The 19,199-nt window shown below is 48.5% G+C and overlaps 1 protein-coding gene across 1 annotated transcript in view; it reads right to left on the bottom strand.

The window, feature by feature from the left end:
• The window catches only part of SYCP2L (synaptonemal complex protein 2 like), a gene marked incomplete at its 5' end in the record, with an annotated part of 320,901 nt that overhangs the window by 243,921 nt on the left and 57,781 nt on the right, over positions 1-19,199 (bottom strand). The window contains 2 exons of the mRNA XM_082258962.1: positions 172-232; positions 1,269-1,361. Coding sequence (XP_082115088.1) covers positions 172-232; positions 1,269-1,361 — 154 coding nt within the window. The remainder of the gene's footprint in view (positions 1-171; positions 233-1,268; positions 1,362-19,199) is intronic.

The following is a 19,199-nucleotide window of genomic DNA, read 5'->3' as shown; positions in this document are numbered from 1 at the left end:
TTCACATGCTCCCTTTTCCTATAAATATAATGTCATGTCACATTATCCAGATGCCAGCTCTTGATAATGGTCAACATATTCTCAAATCTGAAGTTTTGCCTATAAACATTTGGCTGTTAATGGCTAGGCCTTGGTTTCCTGTTATGGCATAATTTGAGAAATCAAAAGTACCTTGCAGGTTGTAACCAGCTATAGAATCTTTCAGTAATCTCACTGAATCCCAAAGAACTCCCTAGAGTAAAACAAAATAGATGTTTATACTTATTACCAAATATAAATCAACAAAAAATAAATACTTGATTCAATCATTCAGCCTTCTGTTGCTTTACTTTTGATTTGTTGTTGAACGATATAGATAAACAGGTTTTACCGAACAGAAACTTGTTCAAGGTAAATGTTAAAAAGTAGAACATTTACAGGGATAGGCTAGAAACTCCCATTTCCAGAAGATGTTCCACAAGGAAAGACACGGGGCAGGCATAGAATGTGTGTACTTGCAGACATTGTGCTAGCTGGTGACCATGTGGGCAAGATGGCTGCGGATGAAGGAGGCAGGGAGTGCAGGGCTGGGAAAGAGTGGAGCGGGCCATGCAAACTGATGGTAGCAGCTGCTAGTTCACCAGAGGCCCATACCCAATCACAGGAGGCAGATAGGAGAAGCAGATAGGGCTGAAGGAGTGTAGACAGGATCAAAGCTCCAGCATCATGCAACCGAATAGCCTTACATCCCGACCACACCTACAGGCAAAGAATCTGTGTACATGGGTTTTGTTTGCATCAGAACTGCTTTTCTCTGCAAACAAGTCAATAAGAATGCCAAAGCAGGCTTATGGAGTTTAGATTGAAGTAAAATGTGGTTTGGACCAGTGAAGGAACTCAAAATAAGTTCCAGAAAGCATCAACACAACCATTTATCATGCAGCTGTAGCTCGATGTTTCACAGATTATAGTCCATTGAGGGATACATGAATTCAGAGACTTTCAGGTGATATTGCCACCAATATGAGGATTTGACATTGGCAAAAAAAAGAAAATAAATAAATATGTCAGTTCAGGGTAACCCCTCCTATTCCCAGCATGCTTTAGTTTTGTAACAAAGCAGTACTAAGAACATGACCAGAGGGGCGGGACTGGTTTCCTTCAATGGAAATCAGGAATGGTAATCTCAGCCTTTGCTATTAAACAGACTGTCACACAGTTGGTTCACCAGGCACTATTGTTAAATGTTGCCAATATTTCAAGAGAGTCTATTAATTTCTATTTCTTACCTTTGGGTTTTGTATGTAAAATGAAATGCAATTACTTCCAATGTTGAAATCAATCCAAAATTGTTCAAGCTTACTATCCTGAGGCCTTGTCAACTTAAAGACAAATAGGCAAAATTCACCACAATGCAATCATTTAACTTGATGCAAACTTAAGAGTTAGTCAAGGCATAACAGAAAAACAAAAAACAAAAACATCAGTGCAAGTACAAAAAAATAGCGGTTTGATTTTCCCAAAATATCCACTTGAAGACCAGGCCTTGTAAAAATCAGTTTTTTTTTGGGGAAATTACTTAGAACTCCCAAACATTATATATTTTTAAAAGAGGCCCTAGAGAATAAAATGGTGGAGGTTGCAATTTTTATGTCACACGGTATTTGCGCAGCAGTTTTTCAGGCGCAATTATTTTGGAAAGAATACACTTTAATTTCAATATACAAAAACACACTAGAATGCCAGTTAGGTAAAATGTAAAAGATATTATAGAATAGATGCCAAACTATCACATACATTGGTATGCAAGTTTACTGGTACTTAAAGGTCAAAAAGTATTTGACTTTTGTTTTCTCCTTTCTTACCCGTCAACAAGGACCAGAATGCTTAGTGTGCCCAATTAACCACTTCCAGAGGTATTTGAAATCAAGATTCCCAGACAAAATTTAGCAGTATCAGTATATTATTCAGTTATTGTGACATAAGTCTTACAGTGTGCCTTCTTTAAAAAGCAGCCACAGCCTGAGTAGAAAAGCATGTTCCCTGCCAGCAGCTTAAGAACAGTACCCTTGCTCTGTGGGGAAGCAATTTCTTTTGCAGGTCACACCCTCTGCTAAGCCACAGCCAGAGCTCTCCATTCAGCCAAAAGCATGAGCTTTCTTAATTGCTTAATAGGGAGCTTGTCATACCTCTACAATCAGATCACTGCTTCCCCACAAAGGGCAATGGTCTGGCATGCTGCTTTTTTTTTATGTGATCTGTATATTAAAAGGGAAGCTCTAGTCAAAAAATTAGGATTTTTGTCTTACCGTAAAATCCATTTCTCTGATGTTCATTGACAGACACAGCTCCTGATATTAATAACCATTGAGTTATACTGCCCCCTACAGGAGTAGGACAATAGGCAGAAAAGAATTCTGGCTACACCCAAGGGCAGTCCCAGGGGGTATACCCCCTCTCTCTGCTATAGCCACTCAGTTTTGTTACAGTGTCAGGAGAATCATAACAGAGGTGGGTGCTGTGTCCGTCAATGAACATCAGATATTTTACGGTAAGACAAAAATCCCATTTCCTCTTTCGTTCATTGACAGGCACAGCTCCTGATATTCATAACCATTGGGACATCCCAAACCAGTGTTAAACATGAGGAGGTGAGAACAAAAAATCCAAGGCTAAACAGGCAACAACAGCTCAACCAACCAACTGGGAGGCCAACTGAAAAAAAAAAAAAACACCCCCTCAAAGAGGATCAGGTCCTCTTAAAAAAGCAACCTTGCGGCCAAAAGAAGCATCTGCAGATGCCAACACATCCACTTTATAGAACTTTGTGAAAGTGTGCACCGACGACCAGGTTGCTGCCTTGCAAACCTGCGTAACGGACTCCTGATGACGGAAAGCAAAGGAGGCACTAAACACTCTAGTAGTGCACCTTGACAGATAAAGGAGGAACCTGACCCCGATGGAATAGGCCTGAACCACCGTCTCTCTGATCCATCTGGAAATGGTCGCAGAGGAAGCGGACAACCCTTCGAGGTCCATCCGTGAGCACAAAGACAGAATCTGACTTCCAGAAAAAAAGACTCCGTAGCACCCAAATTGCCCGGACCACATCCAAGGCATGCAAGGCAATGTCTTTTGGATGTTTAGGCCTGGGACACAGGGAAGGGAACACAATGTCTTAATTCAAATGAAAAATCAGAGACAACCTTTGGAAGGAACAACTGACAGCTGCGAAGAATCACCTTATCCCTGTGAATCACCAGGTAAGGTGAACGACAGGATAACGCCGCTAGTTCCGACACCCTGCATGCAGAGGTGATAGCCACCAAAAAGGCTAACTTCTGGGACAGCGCAAGCAGGGGAATCTCCCGAATATTTTCAAAGGGAGAATTCTGTAGAGCGGAAAGCACCACATTAGGATCCCAAGGTGGCACGGAGTCCGCACTGAAGGAATCAAATGTCGGACACCCTGAAGAAACGTACGCACCAGGAAGTGTGTGGCCAAGGTAGCCAAAGGTCGTTGGAAGACGACCACCAAGCCAATACCTGGCCCTTGATAGTACTCAAGGCCAATTTCTGTTCAACCCTCTGTTGAAGGAAGGTCAAGATCCGAGCCACCAAGAACGAGCGAGGAAGAACTCCCAAGAGACTCGCATCACGCAATGTACGTCTTCCAAGTACAATGGTAGATCTGCCTAGTAGTAGATTTCCTAGCTTTCAACAGTGTAGGAATCACAACTCCACACCCCCATCTTTTGGCACCTGGCAATTAACAGGAACGTCGGCGACCAACCACACTAGATCGACGTACCAAGCCGGACGAGGCCAGTCCGGAGCCACTAAGATGACCGGAATCCCTTCTGCCTACATCCTATGTAGAAGTCTTGGCAGAAGCTTGAGAGGAGGGGAGGCGTAAATCAGAGGATACTGACCCCACAGGGCTACCAGCTCATCTGTGGCATTTGGATCCCTTGACCGAGCACCTTTCCACCTTTTTGTTGAGCAAAGACGCCAACAGATCCACCTCGGGGGTGCCCCACCGGAGACAAAGCTGAAACACTACTGGACGAAGGGAGCTCTCCCCGTGGTCCAACGCCTGCCAACTGAGGTGATCCACTTGACAATTTTCCACCCTGGGAATGTGTACAGCGGAGAGGCCTTGAACAAACCGTCCTGCCCGCCTTGGAATGCCTGCTACCTCCAGAGCCGCCAGGACACTTCTTGTGCCCCCTTGGTGATTGACATAAGCCACGTCATTGTTCCAATTGAATACGCACTGGACAATCCTGAAAGCGATGCGTCCAATAATCCAGACACAGCCTGATCGCTTGGAGTTCCAAGACATCGATCGGGAGTCTGGACTCCTCCAGCGTCCGGATCACCTGAGCAGATTACTTACTTGCCGAGGACACCTCCCCTGCAGGACAAGCAGCATCCGTGGTGACCACTGTCCAATACAAGAGGAGAAAGGAATTTCTCAGCTAAAGCGCCGGAGAACGAAGCCACCATATCGGACTCCTTCGTGCCCTGACCCAGCCAGATCTGATTGTCCAGAGACTGCAGAGACTTGTCCCATTTGGTCAGAATTTCCCTTTGCAGGGACCTCATATAGAACTGTGCAAAAGGAACAGCCTCGAAGGTAGACACCATCAGGGCCAGAACTGGCATTAAAGTACGGAGGGATGACCATTTGTTGGACAGCAGGAGGCGAATTGCAGCCTGCAATTTTAGGGGTTTGTCCAGAGAAAGGAGCACTCTTGCTAAGGCCGAGTCCAGAGTCAGGCCCAGATAGTCCAGCTGTGGATGGAACCAGAGGAGACTTCTGAAAATTCAGAATCAAGCTGAAATCCTGCAGAGTTTGTATTGTGATCTCCAAGTTCTCCACCAGAGCAGAGGTAGACTCCGCTCGCAGAAGGAAATCTTCCAAGTAGCCCAGTACCACAATCCCCCGTTGACGTAGCAAAGCTAGAACCGGGGCTAACACTTTTGCAGAGAACCGAAGAGCAGATGCAAGACCAAAGGTTAACGCGACAAACTGATGATGCTCCTCTCCCACAGCAAAGTGGAGAAAACACTGGTGACCGGCACATATTGGAATGTGAAGGCTGGCATCCTTGATATCAACAGAGGTGAGGCAATCCCCCTGATGCAGGGATCCCACCATTCTAATTGACTCCAATCTGAACTTCTGTACCCGCACAAAGCAGTGTAGCGCCTTGAGATCCAGGATTGGACGCACTTTGCCTTCCTTCCTGGAACTGTGAAAATGTTTGAGTAACGTTCCGAGGTTGGAACCGGGAACAATCATCCCTTGAAGGAACAGGTCTTGTGCCGCCCTAAACAGGCCCTGTAAGCGGTCTCGGGACAGTAGCAAGTTGGAAAGAAAAAACCTTGCCGGGGACAGGAGCGAAACACGATCTTGTAGCCGGACTGAATGACTTCATGGACCCACTTGTCTTGCACCCGAGAAGTCCACGGGTCAGGAAACCAAAGACATCCCCACACCCCTGATATGGGTGAGGGTGCACCTTCATGCAGAAGGAGTCTAGTCCCCGGGTCTGGAGAAGCCCGATCTTGGCTTGCCAGACCAGCTTCAATTGGATCTTTCAGAAGAGGCCCTGAAAGGCTTTGAGCCCTTATTAGTCGAACCTGAGGGATGAAAAAACTTCTTTTGAGCTGAGAAGGAAGGCCCACATCTACAACGAGTTTCCTTGCCCTTAGTACATCAGTTCCCAAACTGTGGGTCCGGACCCACTGGTGGGTCGCGCTGAGCCAGAAATCACTGAGAGCGGGCCAGCTTAAATTGTGCTGTGCGAGCCCACACAAAAAACAGAGCCAGAGCAGTCAAATCGCGATGGATTCAGGACCCCGCCCACGCAGTTTACCGCATTTCCCGCGAGGAGGATACTTGCATCAGTGAGTACGTATGTGGGCTGTTATGTAGGATATGTTCATGGGGTGCAGAGCCAGCTCTTTGGTCCTGCTGGCGGCAGCGGTGGTGGCTAGACTGGCGGCGGGATTCTCTCAGCTATAGTGGGTAGAGATGGCAGCCTCTGTGTCATAGGAGGACCAGGTGGCCCGGCGGTGTCAGGAGTTCATGGCAGCTTCTGTGACCCCCCGTAGAGGATCTGAAGGAGAAGATCCAGGGCACCAAGACTAGCATAGAGCTCATCATGGAGACTCTGGGTGAGGTGTGCTGGGCCCTGGAGAAGGCAAATAGGGGCTTCACCTTCACTGTGGACCATTGGGAGAGGAAGGAGGGCGAGTGCCATATAGCCTGCTGATCACTGTCCTGGGGTGGTCGATTTCTGTTCTCTGCCTGCCTTATACTGTCTAAGAGGGTGCTGATTACTTACAACTCTGCTTATATGCCACAGATTTCTGACCCCTCACTTAGAACATTTGGCAAGTTTATTCAATAATAAATTTAAAAGCAGTAAATTTATATTTTTAATTTAACATCCTCCTCCCTTTAAAATATGCATTAAGATTATTATTATTAGCATTTATACAGTGGGTACGGAAAGTATTCAGACCCACTTAAATTTTTCACTCTTTGTTATATTGCAGCCATTTGCTAAAATCATTTAAGTTCATTCTTCTTCCTCATGAATGTACACATAGCACCCCATACTGACAGAAAAACACAGAATTGTTGACATTGTTGCAGATTTATTAAAAAAGAAAAACTGAAATATCACATGGTCCTAAGTATTCAGACCCTTTGCTGTGACACTCATATATTTAACTCAGGTGCTTTCCATTTCTTCTGATCATCCTTGAGATGGTTCTACACCTTCATTTGAGTCCAGCTGTGTTTGATTATACTGATTGGACTTGATTAGGAAAGCCACACACCTGTCTATATAAGACCTTCCAGATCACAATGCATGTCAGAGCAAATGAGAATCATGAGGTCAAAGGAACTGCCTGAAGAGCTCAGAGACAGAATTGTGGCAAGGCACAGATCTGGCCAAGGTTACAAAAAGATTTCTGCTGCACTTAAGGTTCCTAAGAGCACAGTGGCCTCCATAATCCTCAAATGGAAGACGTTTGGGACGACCAGAACCCTTCCTAGAGCTGGCCGTCCGGCCAAACTGAGCTATCGGGGGAGAAGAGCCTTGGTGAGAGAGGTAAAGAAGAACCCAAAGATCACTGTGGCTGAGCTCCAGAGATGCAGTCAGGAGATGGGAGAAAGTTGTAGAAAGTCAACCATCACTGCAGCTCTCCACCAGTTGGGGCTTTATGGCAGAGTGGCCCGACAGAAGCCTCTCCTCAGTGTAAGACACATGAAAGCCCGCATGGAGTTTGCTAAAAAACACCTGAAGGACTCCAAGATGGTGAGAAATAAGATTCTCTGGTCTGATGAGACCAAAATAGAACTTTTTGGCCTTAATTCTAAGCGGTATGTGTGGAGAAAACCAGGCACTGCTCATCACCTGTCCAATACAGTCCCAACAGTGAAGCACGGTGGTGGCAGCATCATGCTGTGGGGGTGTTTTTCAGCTGCAGGGACAGGACGACTGATTGCAATCGAGGGAAAGATGAATGCGGCCAAGTACAGGGATATCCTGGACAAAAACCTTCTCCAGAGTGCTCTGGACCTCAGACTGGGCCGAAGGTTTACCTTCCAACAAGACAATGACCCTAAGCACACAGCTAAAATAACGAAGGAGTGGCTTCACAACAACTCCGTGACTGTTCTTGAATGGCCCAGCCAGAGCCCTGACTTAAACCCAATTGAGCATCTCTGGAGAGACCTAAAAATGGCTGTCCACCAACGTTTACCATCCAACCTGACAGAACTGGAGAGGATCTGCAAGGAGGAATGGCAGAGGATTCCCGAATCCAGGTGTGAAAGACTTGTTGCATCTTTCCCAAAAAGACTCCTGGCTGTATTAGATCAAAAGGGGGCTTCTACTAAATACTGAGCAAAGGGTCTGAATACTTAGGACCATGTGATATTTCAGTTTTTCTTTTTTAATAAATCTGCAACAATGTCAACAATTCTGTGTTTTTCTGTCAGTATGGGGTGCTATGTGTACATTCATGAGGAAGAAGAATGAACTTAAATGATTTTAGCAAATGGCTGCAATATAACAAAGAGTGAAAAATTTAAGGGGGTCTGAATACTTTCCGTACCCACTGTATAGCGCCAAGAAAATCTGTAGGGCTTTAAATATTCAATTACAAGCAAGTGGGTCTCGGCCCAAAAAAAGTTTGGGAAGCCCTGCCTTAGTAGCCTGTGGAAAAAAGTACTCTTCCCCCCTGTGAGACCTTTATGTCACCAAGGGTTGCTCCAAACAGGCGATTTCCTTGAAAAGGAAGATCAGTCAAGGACTTTTTTTTTTTTTTTAAGTCTGATCCGCAGACCAGCACTTGAGCCAGAAAACACGCCGAAGCACCACTGCCAAAAGAGGGAGGAGAGCCACATCAAAAGAGACATCACAGAAAAACTGCAGCCCCTGGGCCAGCTGGTCCATCAGCTTGGCAAAGGCAGGGAGGAGCTGTTCCCTCTCCAGGTCACGACGTAGGAGCTTAGCCCACTCGGACAGAGTTTGTGACACTAGGGCAACGGTGAATGTCGGCCTCATTGCAGAACCAGCCAGAGTGTACATAGTACGGGCCATAGCCTCCCTCCTACGGTCAGCCAGATCCTAAAAGGCCAGGAACACTTTAACTGGAATCCTGGTTTCCTGGTTTAATCTGGAAACCGGAGGGGTCCACCACCGGTGGCACAGTCCACTTCTTAAGAAGGGACGCCTCATAGGGGTAACACCTAGTAAAGCGCTTCGGGACCCCATGGGGACGCTTTGGTTGTCCCTACTCTTTAGCGACAATTCTGTCAAAATAGGCAGGGAATGGAAACACCTTTGCCGCTTTGGATGGCTTGTGAGTGCCTAAGGGCACCTGCGCCACCGTCGCAGCTTCAGCTGTGTCCTCCCATCTTCAGGGTCTCGTGCACAGATACAATCAGTGCATCCACCAGCGCCTTTTCATGCGCGGTTGCAGACGTGGAGGAATCAGAGGCGCCTGGTTGCAGACCCAGCAGGGTGACCTACGTCCACGGCGGCCGAATCAGATTCAGGATCTGATAAGACAGATGAGGTAGGGGAAGGCGGGATCATTTTTTTCTTGCCCGTTGCCGGCAAGCACCCTCCACCTGGGACACAAGAGACTCCAGAACCACCTTCAGTGCATGGAAGGATGGTTGGGACGCGGAGGGCCCCGTAGCCTCAGAGAGAGGATCAGGTGGGGAAATGTGCTCCAAAAACTTCATGAGTCACCAGGGGGCCCCCACAAAAAGTCTAAAACACTGCTAAGGGACAACCCCCACTGCATTGGCAGCACCACCAGATCGCCAGGCACAAAGGACCAAGCAATCCTCAGCGGAGAGGTGGAGGACCCCACCAGACTCCCCACCCACAGAAACAGGCACTTGCAACCACCAGGAGAATCTGTACTACACAAGCAGTGATCAGGAAGTAAAATTATCTAGGAGTCAGCACATGGAATGAGGAGGGGCTCCCGTTGCCGAAATCGCTGCCCACAGGGCTCCACTGTTATGGCCACCGCTATTTCCAATGACAAACCGGATTACACAAACATGGCCGCCGTGTATAGAAACACAGGCTACAACAAAACACCGGCCCCACAAGGCTTCTAGGGACTCGGGGAGGAAGGCCAGGCCTCAAAGGGGACCCTGGCAGGAACCCCCACCAGGTACAACACCTCCCTCCTCCTCACAGTCGATCGTCCGGTCGCCAGCGATGCACCACCCTGGCCCCCATCGACAGTTAGTACCCTGCCCCCATCCCAGGAAGGTGGCCAGACCACCCAAATAGCCCCAGCCTGGAGGGGGGCAGGATGAGGGACTTGGCAAGGAGGGGGTGCCTGACGGGAAGGAGGGGAACCCGGGGGTTTAATTGCCCCAAGGAGGGGCCCACGTCAATCCCAAAACCATCCCGGGGGAGTGGAGGGACAGCTATTCACCATACCAGGAACCAGACGGGCACCGCTCCAGACAGAACCCCTCTCCATCTAAATGGGGGATCTGTCGGCCAGGAGGAACGCTGCGACTCAGGCCGAGAGGCGAGGCGTTTAACTCCTAGGCAAGTCCCCATCCAGTGGGGCTATGTCGCTGCTGACCTAGTCGGAGATGAGATCTGGCAAGACCGGGGTGACCACTGGATCTAGATTATCCAGCCCGTTGCCCAGGCAGTTGATTGTAGATCTCACAGGAAAAATCCAGGAGAAAAAAAAATGATCTGAAAAAAAAAAATCTAAAAAATTGTCAGGACCAAAGATCCCAGCAAGGAAATCTGTTCTTATTCCTGACTAGGCAGAAGAAAAAAAAACTGAGTGGCTATAGCAGAGAGGGAGTATACCCCCTGGGACTGCCCATGGGTGTAGCCAGAATTCTTTTCTGCATAGTGTCCTACTCCTGTAGGGGTCAGTATAACCCAATGGTTTTGAATACCAGGAGCTGTGTCCGTCAATGAACTAAAGAAGAGAAATTAGATTTTTCCTAATAGTATGGAAATTAATTTCACCTTTGATAGTATTCATTTTCTGGCTAGCTGCTTGTGTAGCTTTGAGAAAAATGTATCTAAACTAGACAATCAGCTTCTATAGCTGGATACACACTATCCAACTTTTGTGGTTAGATTTCCTTCAGATTTACCTTTTCTATGTAGTGCAAGAGCCTGCCAGATTGCATACAAATTGAAAGTGTTTAGGTTTGACCTCATATTATATGGTTTTGGTAAGTCTGAAGGAAAAAGTCTTCAGAAAATCTTATAGTGTGTATGGCCCTTTACTGTTCTTCACCGACAACGCTATCTCCGTTTATCTGAATTTGCTAAGCTGTCTTTCACTTCCTGAAAAGGTTGTCAGTCATTCTTAGACAGGCATGCTTAGACCTGCCCAGCCCCACCCCTCCTATTGTTCACAGCCTCTTTTCGGCTAGCAAGAGAGGTCACGTGACCGGCAAAATATTTGAAAGAAATAAGGTACAAAAGGATAATTTTTGAAAGTTTGGAAGGATACAGATCCATTCCTATTGCTCATTATAGGTGAGTAATGACTTTTAGGCTCCGTTTCCACTAGAGCAACTTGTCATGCAACTTTGGAGACAAAGTCGCATGACAAGTTATAGCCCATTGATTTCAATGGCACCCGTTCTCATCTATGCCACTTTGAAAATCAGCGTCTTTGAAAAGATACCTGCACTACTTTGATGCAACTTTGATCCAGAGTGTGTAAAGTAGGATCAAAGCTGCACTCAAGGTCACACTCTAAATCACACAACTTAGGAGTCGCACTAATGGAAACGTAGCTACTAGGCTAGAGTGCAGCTTTGAGTCAACTTTTAACACTCAAGGTTGCATCAAAGTAGTGCAGGCACCTTTTCAAAGTTGCTGATTTTCAAAGTCGCATAGATGGGAACAGGCCCTCCTGAAACCAATGGGCTGGGACTTGTCATGCGACTATGTCCAAGGTCGCATGACAAGTTACACTAGTGGAAACAGAGCTTTAGTCTACATCTCCACTATTGCAATTTAGAGTGCGCCTTTGATGCAACTTTGATCCAACTTTACACTCTGGATCAATGTTGCATCCAAGTAGTGCAAGTACCATTTCAAAGTTGCTGATTTTCAAAGTTGCATAGATAGAAACGGGTGCAATTGAAATAAATGTGCTGGGACTTGTCATGCGACTGTGTGTCCAAAGTCGCATGACAAGTCACACTAGTGGAAACTGAGCTTTAGTCTACATTGAGGATTTTAGAGTGCGACTTTTATCCAATTTGACACTTTCTGGATCAAAGTCACATTGAAAGTTGCATCAAAGTAGTGCAGGTACCTTTTTAAAGTTACTGATTTTCAAAGTTGCATAGATGGGAACGGGTTTCCATTGAAATCAATGGGCTGTGACTTGTAAATTTGTGTGTCCAAAGTTGCATGACAAGTCGCACTAGTGGAAACGTAGACTTAGTGTGGTTGCCTGTACTATGATCATTGTAGATTGAGCTGAGACCCCAGAGCACTTCCAGCTTCCTTCTATGGAATTCTTCATTCAAAGCCCAGCACAGCTATAGGGTCCTTTCACACGGGCTTTTCGCCCGGCAGACTCCGTTTTGTTTAGCGGGGATCGATCCGCCGATCCTCGCTGAGTAGGCGGATGACAGCTCTATCTCTGCTTACTTTGCATAGACAGACCTGTCAGATCCCTGCTCTCCTCTATGGGCGATCAGATGAAAACGGACCGCCTGTGTGTTTTCATCCGATCCTCCAGACGAATGGAAAATAGGGTTTCCATCCATCTGGATTTCACAGACCACATCGGATTAGAGAGCAGTGGCGCTGACATCCGCTGCTCCATGGAGGTACATGGAGCAGCCGATCAGGCGGACCTGATTGGAAAGCCTGTGCAATAAGAGGCTATACTGTATATTTGCACCCCCCCCCCCACCTTTGTGTCCTGTGTGGATGGGTCTTTTTTTATTTCTTCACTTTCTCATGAATCCAGATGTACAATGCATCCTTACTGATGAGCGAACACTGGGCGGGAACCTATGATCAGCTCCTCCCATCCTGAAGATCAGCCATTGAGACAAAAGATCTTCTCTAAAAAGGGAGTCTCCAAGGAGCATCAGCTGTCAGCCTTACGAGGCCTGTAGCCACCAGAATGACTGGAATCCCTTCTGCCTCGATTCTGCGCACAAGTCTCAGCAGAAGCCGTAGTGGAGGAAGAATATATCAGACAATACTGACCCCAAGGGACCACCAGAGCATCGGCGGTGTTTACCAAAGGATCTTGCCACAAATCGCTTAAACCTTCAGGTTAAGACAAGAGGCCAACAGGTCCACATCGGGAGCCCCCCACCGGAGACACAGTTGTTGAAACACTTCAAGGTGAAGAGACAAGTGGTGGCTGGTGCTCAAAATTTTTGGGGGGGGGGCGCAAAAAGAAAAATTAGCGGCAAAAAATTTGCTTGACTTTGACGCCACACAAGTGTTAAAGGGGCCTTCAGTAATCAAGGAAGAGTGCCTTGGTAAAGTATTCATATGTCTCTCTCATAATATTATAATATAATATAATATATATATATTCATTCCATCTATCTATTCCATCTATCTATTCCATCTATCTACACACACACACACACACACACACACACACACACACACACACACACACATACTACATACTACATACATACTACATACACCTTTATAAACATTAGAAATAGTGTTTATACTAGTACAGACCAGTCATGACATGAGACCACCAGACCAGAGGCCTCCATCCTGAGGCATGATTACTACAGACCAGCCATGACATGAGAGAGACCACCAGTTTATTATAAAGACAACAAACCCAAAACTGCCTGCTTATCTGGCTGGCCTGGCTCAATCCTGAGGCATGATTACTAGTACTACACAGAGCAGTCATGACATGAGACCACAGAGGCCTCCATCTTGAGGCATACATGATTACTACAGACCAGTCATGACATGAGAGACCACCAGTTTATTATAAAGACAACAACAAACCCAAAATTGCCTGCTTCCCATCTGGCTGGCCTGGCTCCATCCTGACTGAGGCAGGATTACTAGTACTAACTAACTTGGTAATCATGCCTCAGGATGGAGCCAGGCCAGCCAGATAAGAAGCAGGCTGCAGCAGTTTTGGGTTTGTTGCAGTGTAGTCTTGTTGTCTTTTTTAATTAACTGGTCTGGTTGTCTCTCTCTATGTCATGATGACTGGTCTGTGCTGTGCCGTTCCGTTTCTCAAGCTAGCTCGCCCGATTGATTGCCAAATGCCAATGCTAAATTTGCCAATGCCTTTGAAATGAATTGCTGCAATTTGTTTACCACAGCCCAGGTGTTAGCAGGGAGGACAGTCACACAGCTCACAGGACAGGTCACAGGAGGCTCTGAATCGGATCCACTGCGTCTGGGAGGAGGCGAGGCGCCGGTGGGTAAGTCTGGGGCCCAGGGGAGAGCACACGAACGTTCCGGTTCCTCCGACGGTGCGACAGCAGCGACACACTCCCGGTCCAGATCACTTGACACTGAGTCCACCACGAGCCGACGAGTGCACTGCCACTCACTCACGTGAACAGCACACTGCAGCAGTCTTTTCTGGCGCAGACATCTGGCTCTGGTCTGAGTCTCACAGGACAGCAGCAGTCACTCCTCGTCTCCAGTCTCCACATGCGGCTCTCCTCAGTCTGCGGGCGGGAAGGACGGTCACGCGACGCGGGGGCGGTACACCGCCCCCACGTGTCACGTGACCACAGGACCGTCCCGGGATGTCATCCTGTGATTGGTCCTGGTCCAGGCTGGAGTCCGGACCAATCACAGCCAGGAGCCCAGTAAAGTGGGGAGTGTCGGGGCTCTGCGCCCCAATGACCCCCAGAAGGCCACCAATCAGCTCCTCTGTCTGCCTCACGTGGGAGGCAAAACCCCCACCCCCCCATACCCACCAGTAGGTCCGGCGCCCCTAGTGGGCTAAAAATTGACTTTTTTTAATCTTTTTCCCTTTTTTTCGGGGGAGGGGGGCAGCGCCCCTGCGCCCCCTATCGGCCGGCCGCCACTGGAAGAGACCATTTGCCCGGGCTCCAACGTCTGTTGACTGAAGTAGTCTGCCTGCCAATTTTCCACCCCTGGAATGTGCACAGCAGAGAGGGCTGGAACATTCTGCCCACCTTAGAATTCCGGCTACTTCTCTGGCTGCTAGGGAACTTTTGGTGCCCCCTTGATGATTGACATATGACACAGCCGTGGCATTGTCGGATTGAATCCTTACGGGGCACCCTTGCAGACGATCTGTCCACAGGGACAGGCAAAGCCTGATCGCCCAAATTTCCAGAATATTGATCGGCAGACTAGACTCCTCCCAGAGTCCAAATCCCTTGAGCCGAATCTGTGCCCAAGACACCCCCCGCCTGGACAGGCTGGCGTTGGTGGAAACTACTGTCCAGTACAGGGGAGAAAGGACTTACCCTGTCAAAATACCAAGGAATGGAGCGACCAATCAAGGATCCCCTTGCTCCCCGGCTCAAGAGGATCAGATTGTCCAGCGATTGAGGATTCTTGTCCCGTTTGGCAAAAATCTCCTTTTGCAGAGGCCTGGTATGGAACTGAGCAAACAGAACCGCCTCGAAGGTGGAGACCATCAAGCCCAGCACCTGCATGCAAGTCCTGGGAGACAACTGACAGTTAAACAGGAGCCGAATCGCATGCTGCAATGCTCAACCTTCCTGAGCAAGGCTAACACCGGGGCCAACACTTGTGAACACCTGAGGAGCTGAGGCGAGACCAAAGGGTAACGCCATAAATTGATAATGCTCCTCTCCCACGGCAAAACTAAGAAAATGCTGGTGCCCGACATATATTGGGATATGAAGTTAAGTGTCCTTGATATCGATAGAGGCCAGAAAAGCTCCTTGATGAAGGAATGCCACCAATGTGCGAATGGACTCCATCCGAAATTTCTGAACCCGCACAAAGCGATTCAGGGCCTTGAGGTCTAAGATTGGACGGACCTTGCCTTCACTCTTGGGAACAGTAAACGGATGTTAATAAAAACCATGAAAACGTTCCAACTCTGGAAAGAGAAGACGCCCCCCCACCCCAGATACAGGTGAGGGCGCCCCTTCAGGCAGAGGAGGGCTTTTCTGCTGAACCGGAGGGACCCGCTTTTGACTTACCAGCCCAGGGTTTCTTGGAACCTCCGTGAAATTATGGGTGAATTTTGATCCCTTGTCCTGTGAGCCCACAGGACCAAAGGACCCATTGTGAGCCGAGATGAAAAGACCACGTGTACGACGAGGATCTTTGCAACCTGAAAAAGAAGAAGAGTACTCTTACCTCCCATAAGACCTTTTAATGATCTCTTCCATAGAAGCACCGAACAGGCAGTCTAACACAAAGGGGAAATCAGTCAGCACCTTTTTGGAAGCCTGGTCCGCAGATCAGCGTTTTAGCCAAATAATGGGACGAAGGATCACAGCCGTCACAGACACTCTGCAAGCCAAAGGGGCCGCACCCAAAGAGGCATCACAGATCTACTGTAACCCCTGTATCAGCTGATTCGCCAGGTCTGCCAGCTCAGGAGGGCATTGACCCCCTTCCAGATCCTAGCCCAGAAGCTTCGCTCATTCCATCAAAGTCTGGGAGACTAAGGTGATGGCAAACATCGGCCTCAAAACAGAACCTGCCATGGTGAAAAAGTATCGGACCAGAGCCTCAGCCCTCTTGTCCACCGGGTCTTTAAAAGATGTGGAATCTTCAACCGGAAGCATGGCTTTATTCAGTCTGGAAACCTGAGAATCCACCACCGGTGGAACTGTTCGCTTCTTTAAAAGGATACCTCCAAGCAAAACGCTTAGGTATTCCAACCACGCGTTTCAGGAATCCCCACTGACTAGCGACAATCTCGTCAAAATCGGCAGGTAAGGGGAACACCTTAGTCACCTTGGATGGTCTGAGGGTACCAAATTGCACCAGCACAGCCAAAGCATTATTTGCTGTGTCCTCTAATTTTAAAGTTTACCGCACTGATACATAACTGCCTCCACAAGCGCTTTTCATGCGCGGCCGTAGTGAAGGAGGATTCATCCTCACTGTCAGAGCACTCAGGGTGCGTGGACGTTGACCCAATGGGTTGACTCACGTCTGCGGTGGCCAAATCAACCTCAGAATCTGAGGAGGCAGAGGATACAGGTGAAGGCGGGGGCGCTTCTTGCTAGACTGCTTTTGAAGGGCCAAATCAACTTGACACTAGCGACTGCAGGACCGCAGTCACTAGTGACTGCAGGACCGCCGGCAGAAGGTCCCGCAGCTTCCGAGAGTGGGTCAGGAGGTGACACGTGCTCCAGGGACTCCATTTTTAACCTGGCGACCGCCCACAATATGTGAAATATGGGACTACAAGTCCCAGCACACCAGCGGCGCTGCTATAGCAGAAAGAGGGAGCTGCACCCCGCAGGGACTCGCCACCACCAACTTAAGGAAGGACCCAGAGCGCCTTGCTGCTTGCCATGCGGCGATCACAGAGAAAGAGGAAGCGCTGTCACTGCCACTAGAGGCTCCCTGCCGCATCACCGCTCCACAGACTACAAGAAAATGGCCGCCACATTGATTGCAATGGGAAATTCCCAAAACTTGTTCATCGGACTACACAAACATAGCAGCCAAAGCTTCAGCACAGCCATCCACAGAAAAATGGCGGCAGTGTGGCAACCAGTACCCACAATGGCCCTTAAGGTACCTGTAGCCTCCCAGAGGGACCCCAACAAGGACCCCACCCCAGACATTTGCCACAATGTTATTGTGAGGCGCATCCCCTCCCCCTTCCAGCCCAACACCGCATGAGACCCGTACCTGAAAGTAGCCTGGCCGCCCCAGGGAGGGGGGACTAAGGGCGGTAGGTGAGGGTGACGTGCAGGGAGACCCCACTAGTGAGGGAGGGGGGGGGGGGGGGAACACACCATGCGGGAAGGAATGGTACATAGGGGACCTACCAACCCAAGAAAAGGCCCTGTGTCCACTCCAACATTTCCCCAGAGAAGATGGGGGACACTACTCACCACACCTGGAAACCAATCGGGCACCACTCCTAGCAGTCTACCGCACCATCTTGGAATGGGTGTGCTGCGGGCCAGAGGTATGCTACGACTCAGGTCGTGACAAGGGCTAAGCATCCTCACGAGGTGTTGCACTCGCTGACCAGCCCCCGCCTAGTGAGGTCATGTCACGGCCAATGACATGTTAAAGTTGGGTCGCTTTCACTGGCCAGACTGGGAAGACCATAAGGATCTAGGAGATCCAGTGCGTCACCCAGTACAGTAGTTCTCACAGGAACAGAAAATGAGAAAAAATTCTGTTTAAAAAGGAAAAAAGTAATTCTCGGGCTTAAAGATCAACTGGGATAAGTCCCAAATCCTGCCCATCGACGACATCTCGTCGGTCCCCCATAGCCTGGAGTTCCCCTTGTGTAGGGTGGACCGCATGAAATATTTGGGAGTTCACGTCACGAAGAGAGCGTCTGATTATGTCTCGGACAACTTGCTACCTCTCCTTACCATGGTCAAAATGCGGACTCAAACTTGGGCTCGATTGCCATTGGGGGTTATGGGACGCATCAATCTCATAAAAATGGTGGTGCTTCCAAAGCTGCTCTACGTCCTGTGGCATTCCCCGATGTATCTTCCACTCCGATACTTTCTTCAACTGGAATCTCTTCTTAAACCGTTTGTCTGGGGATCTTCCAGGCACAAGCTGTCCTGGCGGAAGCTGAAGAACGCTACCACTCTTGGGGGAATGGCTCTCCCAGATTTTAATTTGTATTATATTGCGGCGCAGTTGTCTCATTTTTTCCATTTTAATTCCTCTGATAGGGATAGATTTCTAGCGCTCCTTGCGCCGTCTCGGACCCATGCACTCACAGATCCACTGTCTATCATTGTCTCGGGTATACGGGGAGCGGATAACAGGGACAGCAGGACTTCAAGGTTATATCACTATCGGAGGCTGTGGGACGTGGTCTCGAGCAAGCTGGCCCTCCCGGACCTGCACGAATATACCCCTTTGTGGTGTAATGCCTCCCTCCCTGAGTTCCAGACTGTGCCGGATGTGCATGTATGGGTCAGACACGGTGTCATTTTCTTATCTCATCTCCTCACAAATGGTACTCTTAGGAGCTTTGAGTCCCTCTCCAACAGGTTCCATCTTCCCCCTCCTATGCATTATCGGTACCTCCAACCGAGACACGCTTTCCAAGCGCAATTCCCTCAGCCTCTGCCCGAACTTCCTCCAGTTCCTGTGCTGGAGGTGGTTAGCTGCTCGGATCCTAGTCACCTCATTTCAATTTTATATACTATGTTGCACGAGCCTGGTTGCACAGTTCTGGCTTATGTCCCTAAGGCTAGGTGGGAGGAGGATGTGGGAGAACTGGAAGACGACGAGTGGAGCGATGCCCTAGATACTTGCAAATTGGCTTCCCCTAAATTGTCCGACCGCCTCACGCAGATATACATTCTTCACCGTGCATACCTCACCCCCATTCTGACGGCCGAATACAGACGGGACACCTCGGATACCTGCCCTATGTGTAAATGGGAGCGGGGAACTTTTTACCATTGGATATGGAGCTGCCCGGAGGTTCAGGGATACTGGGCACAGATAAATGGATTTTTGTAAGAACTT

The sequence above is a fragment of the Pelophylax lessonae genome, assembly GCF_965119305.1.
Source record: "Pelophylax lessonae genome assembly, chromosome: 5".
In the NCBI taxonomy this organism is placed as follows: domain Eukaryota; kingdom Metazoa; phylum Chordata; class Amphibia; order Anura; family Ranidae; genus Pelophylax; species Pelophylax lessonae.
The sequence above is the reverse complement of the archived record's forward strand: the minus strand, read 5'-3'. Positions and strand labels throughout refer to the sequence as shown.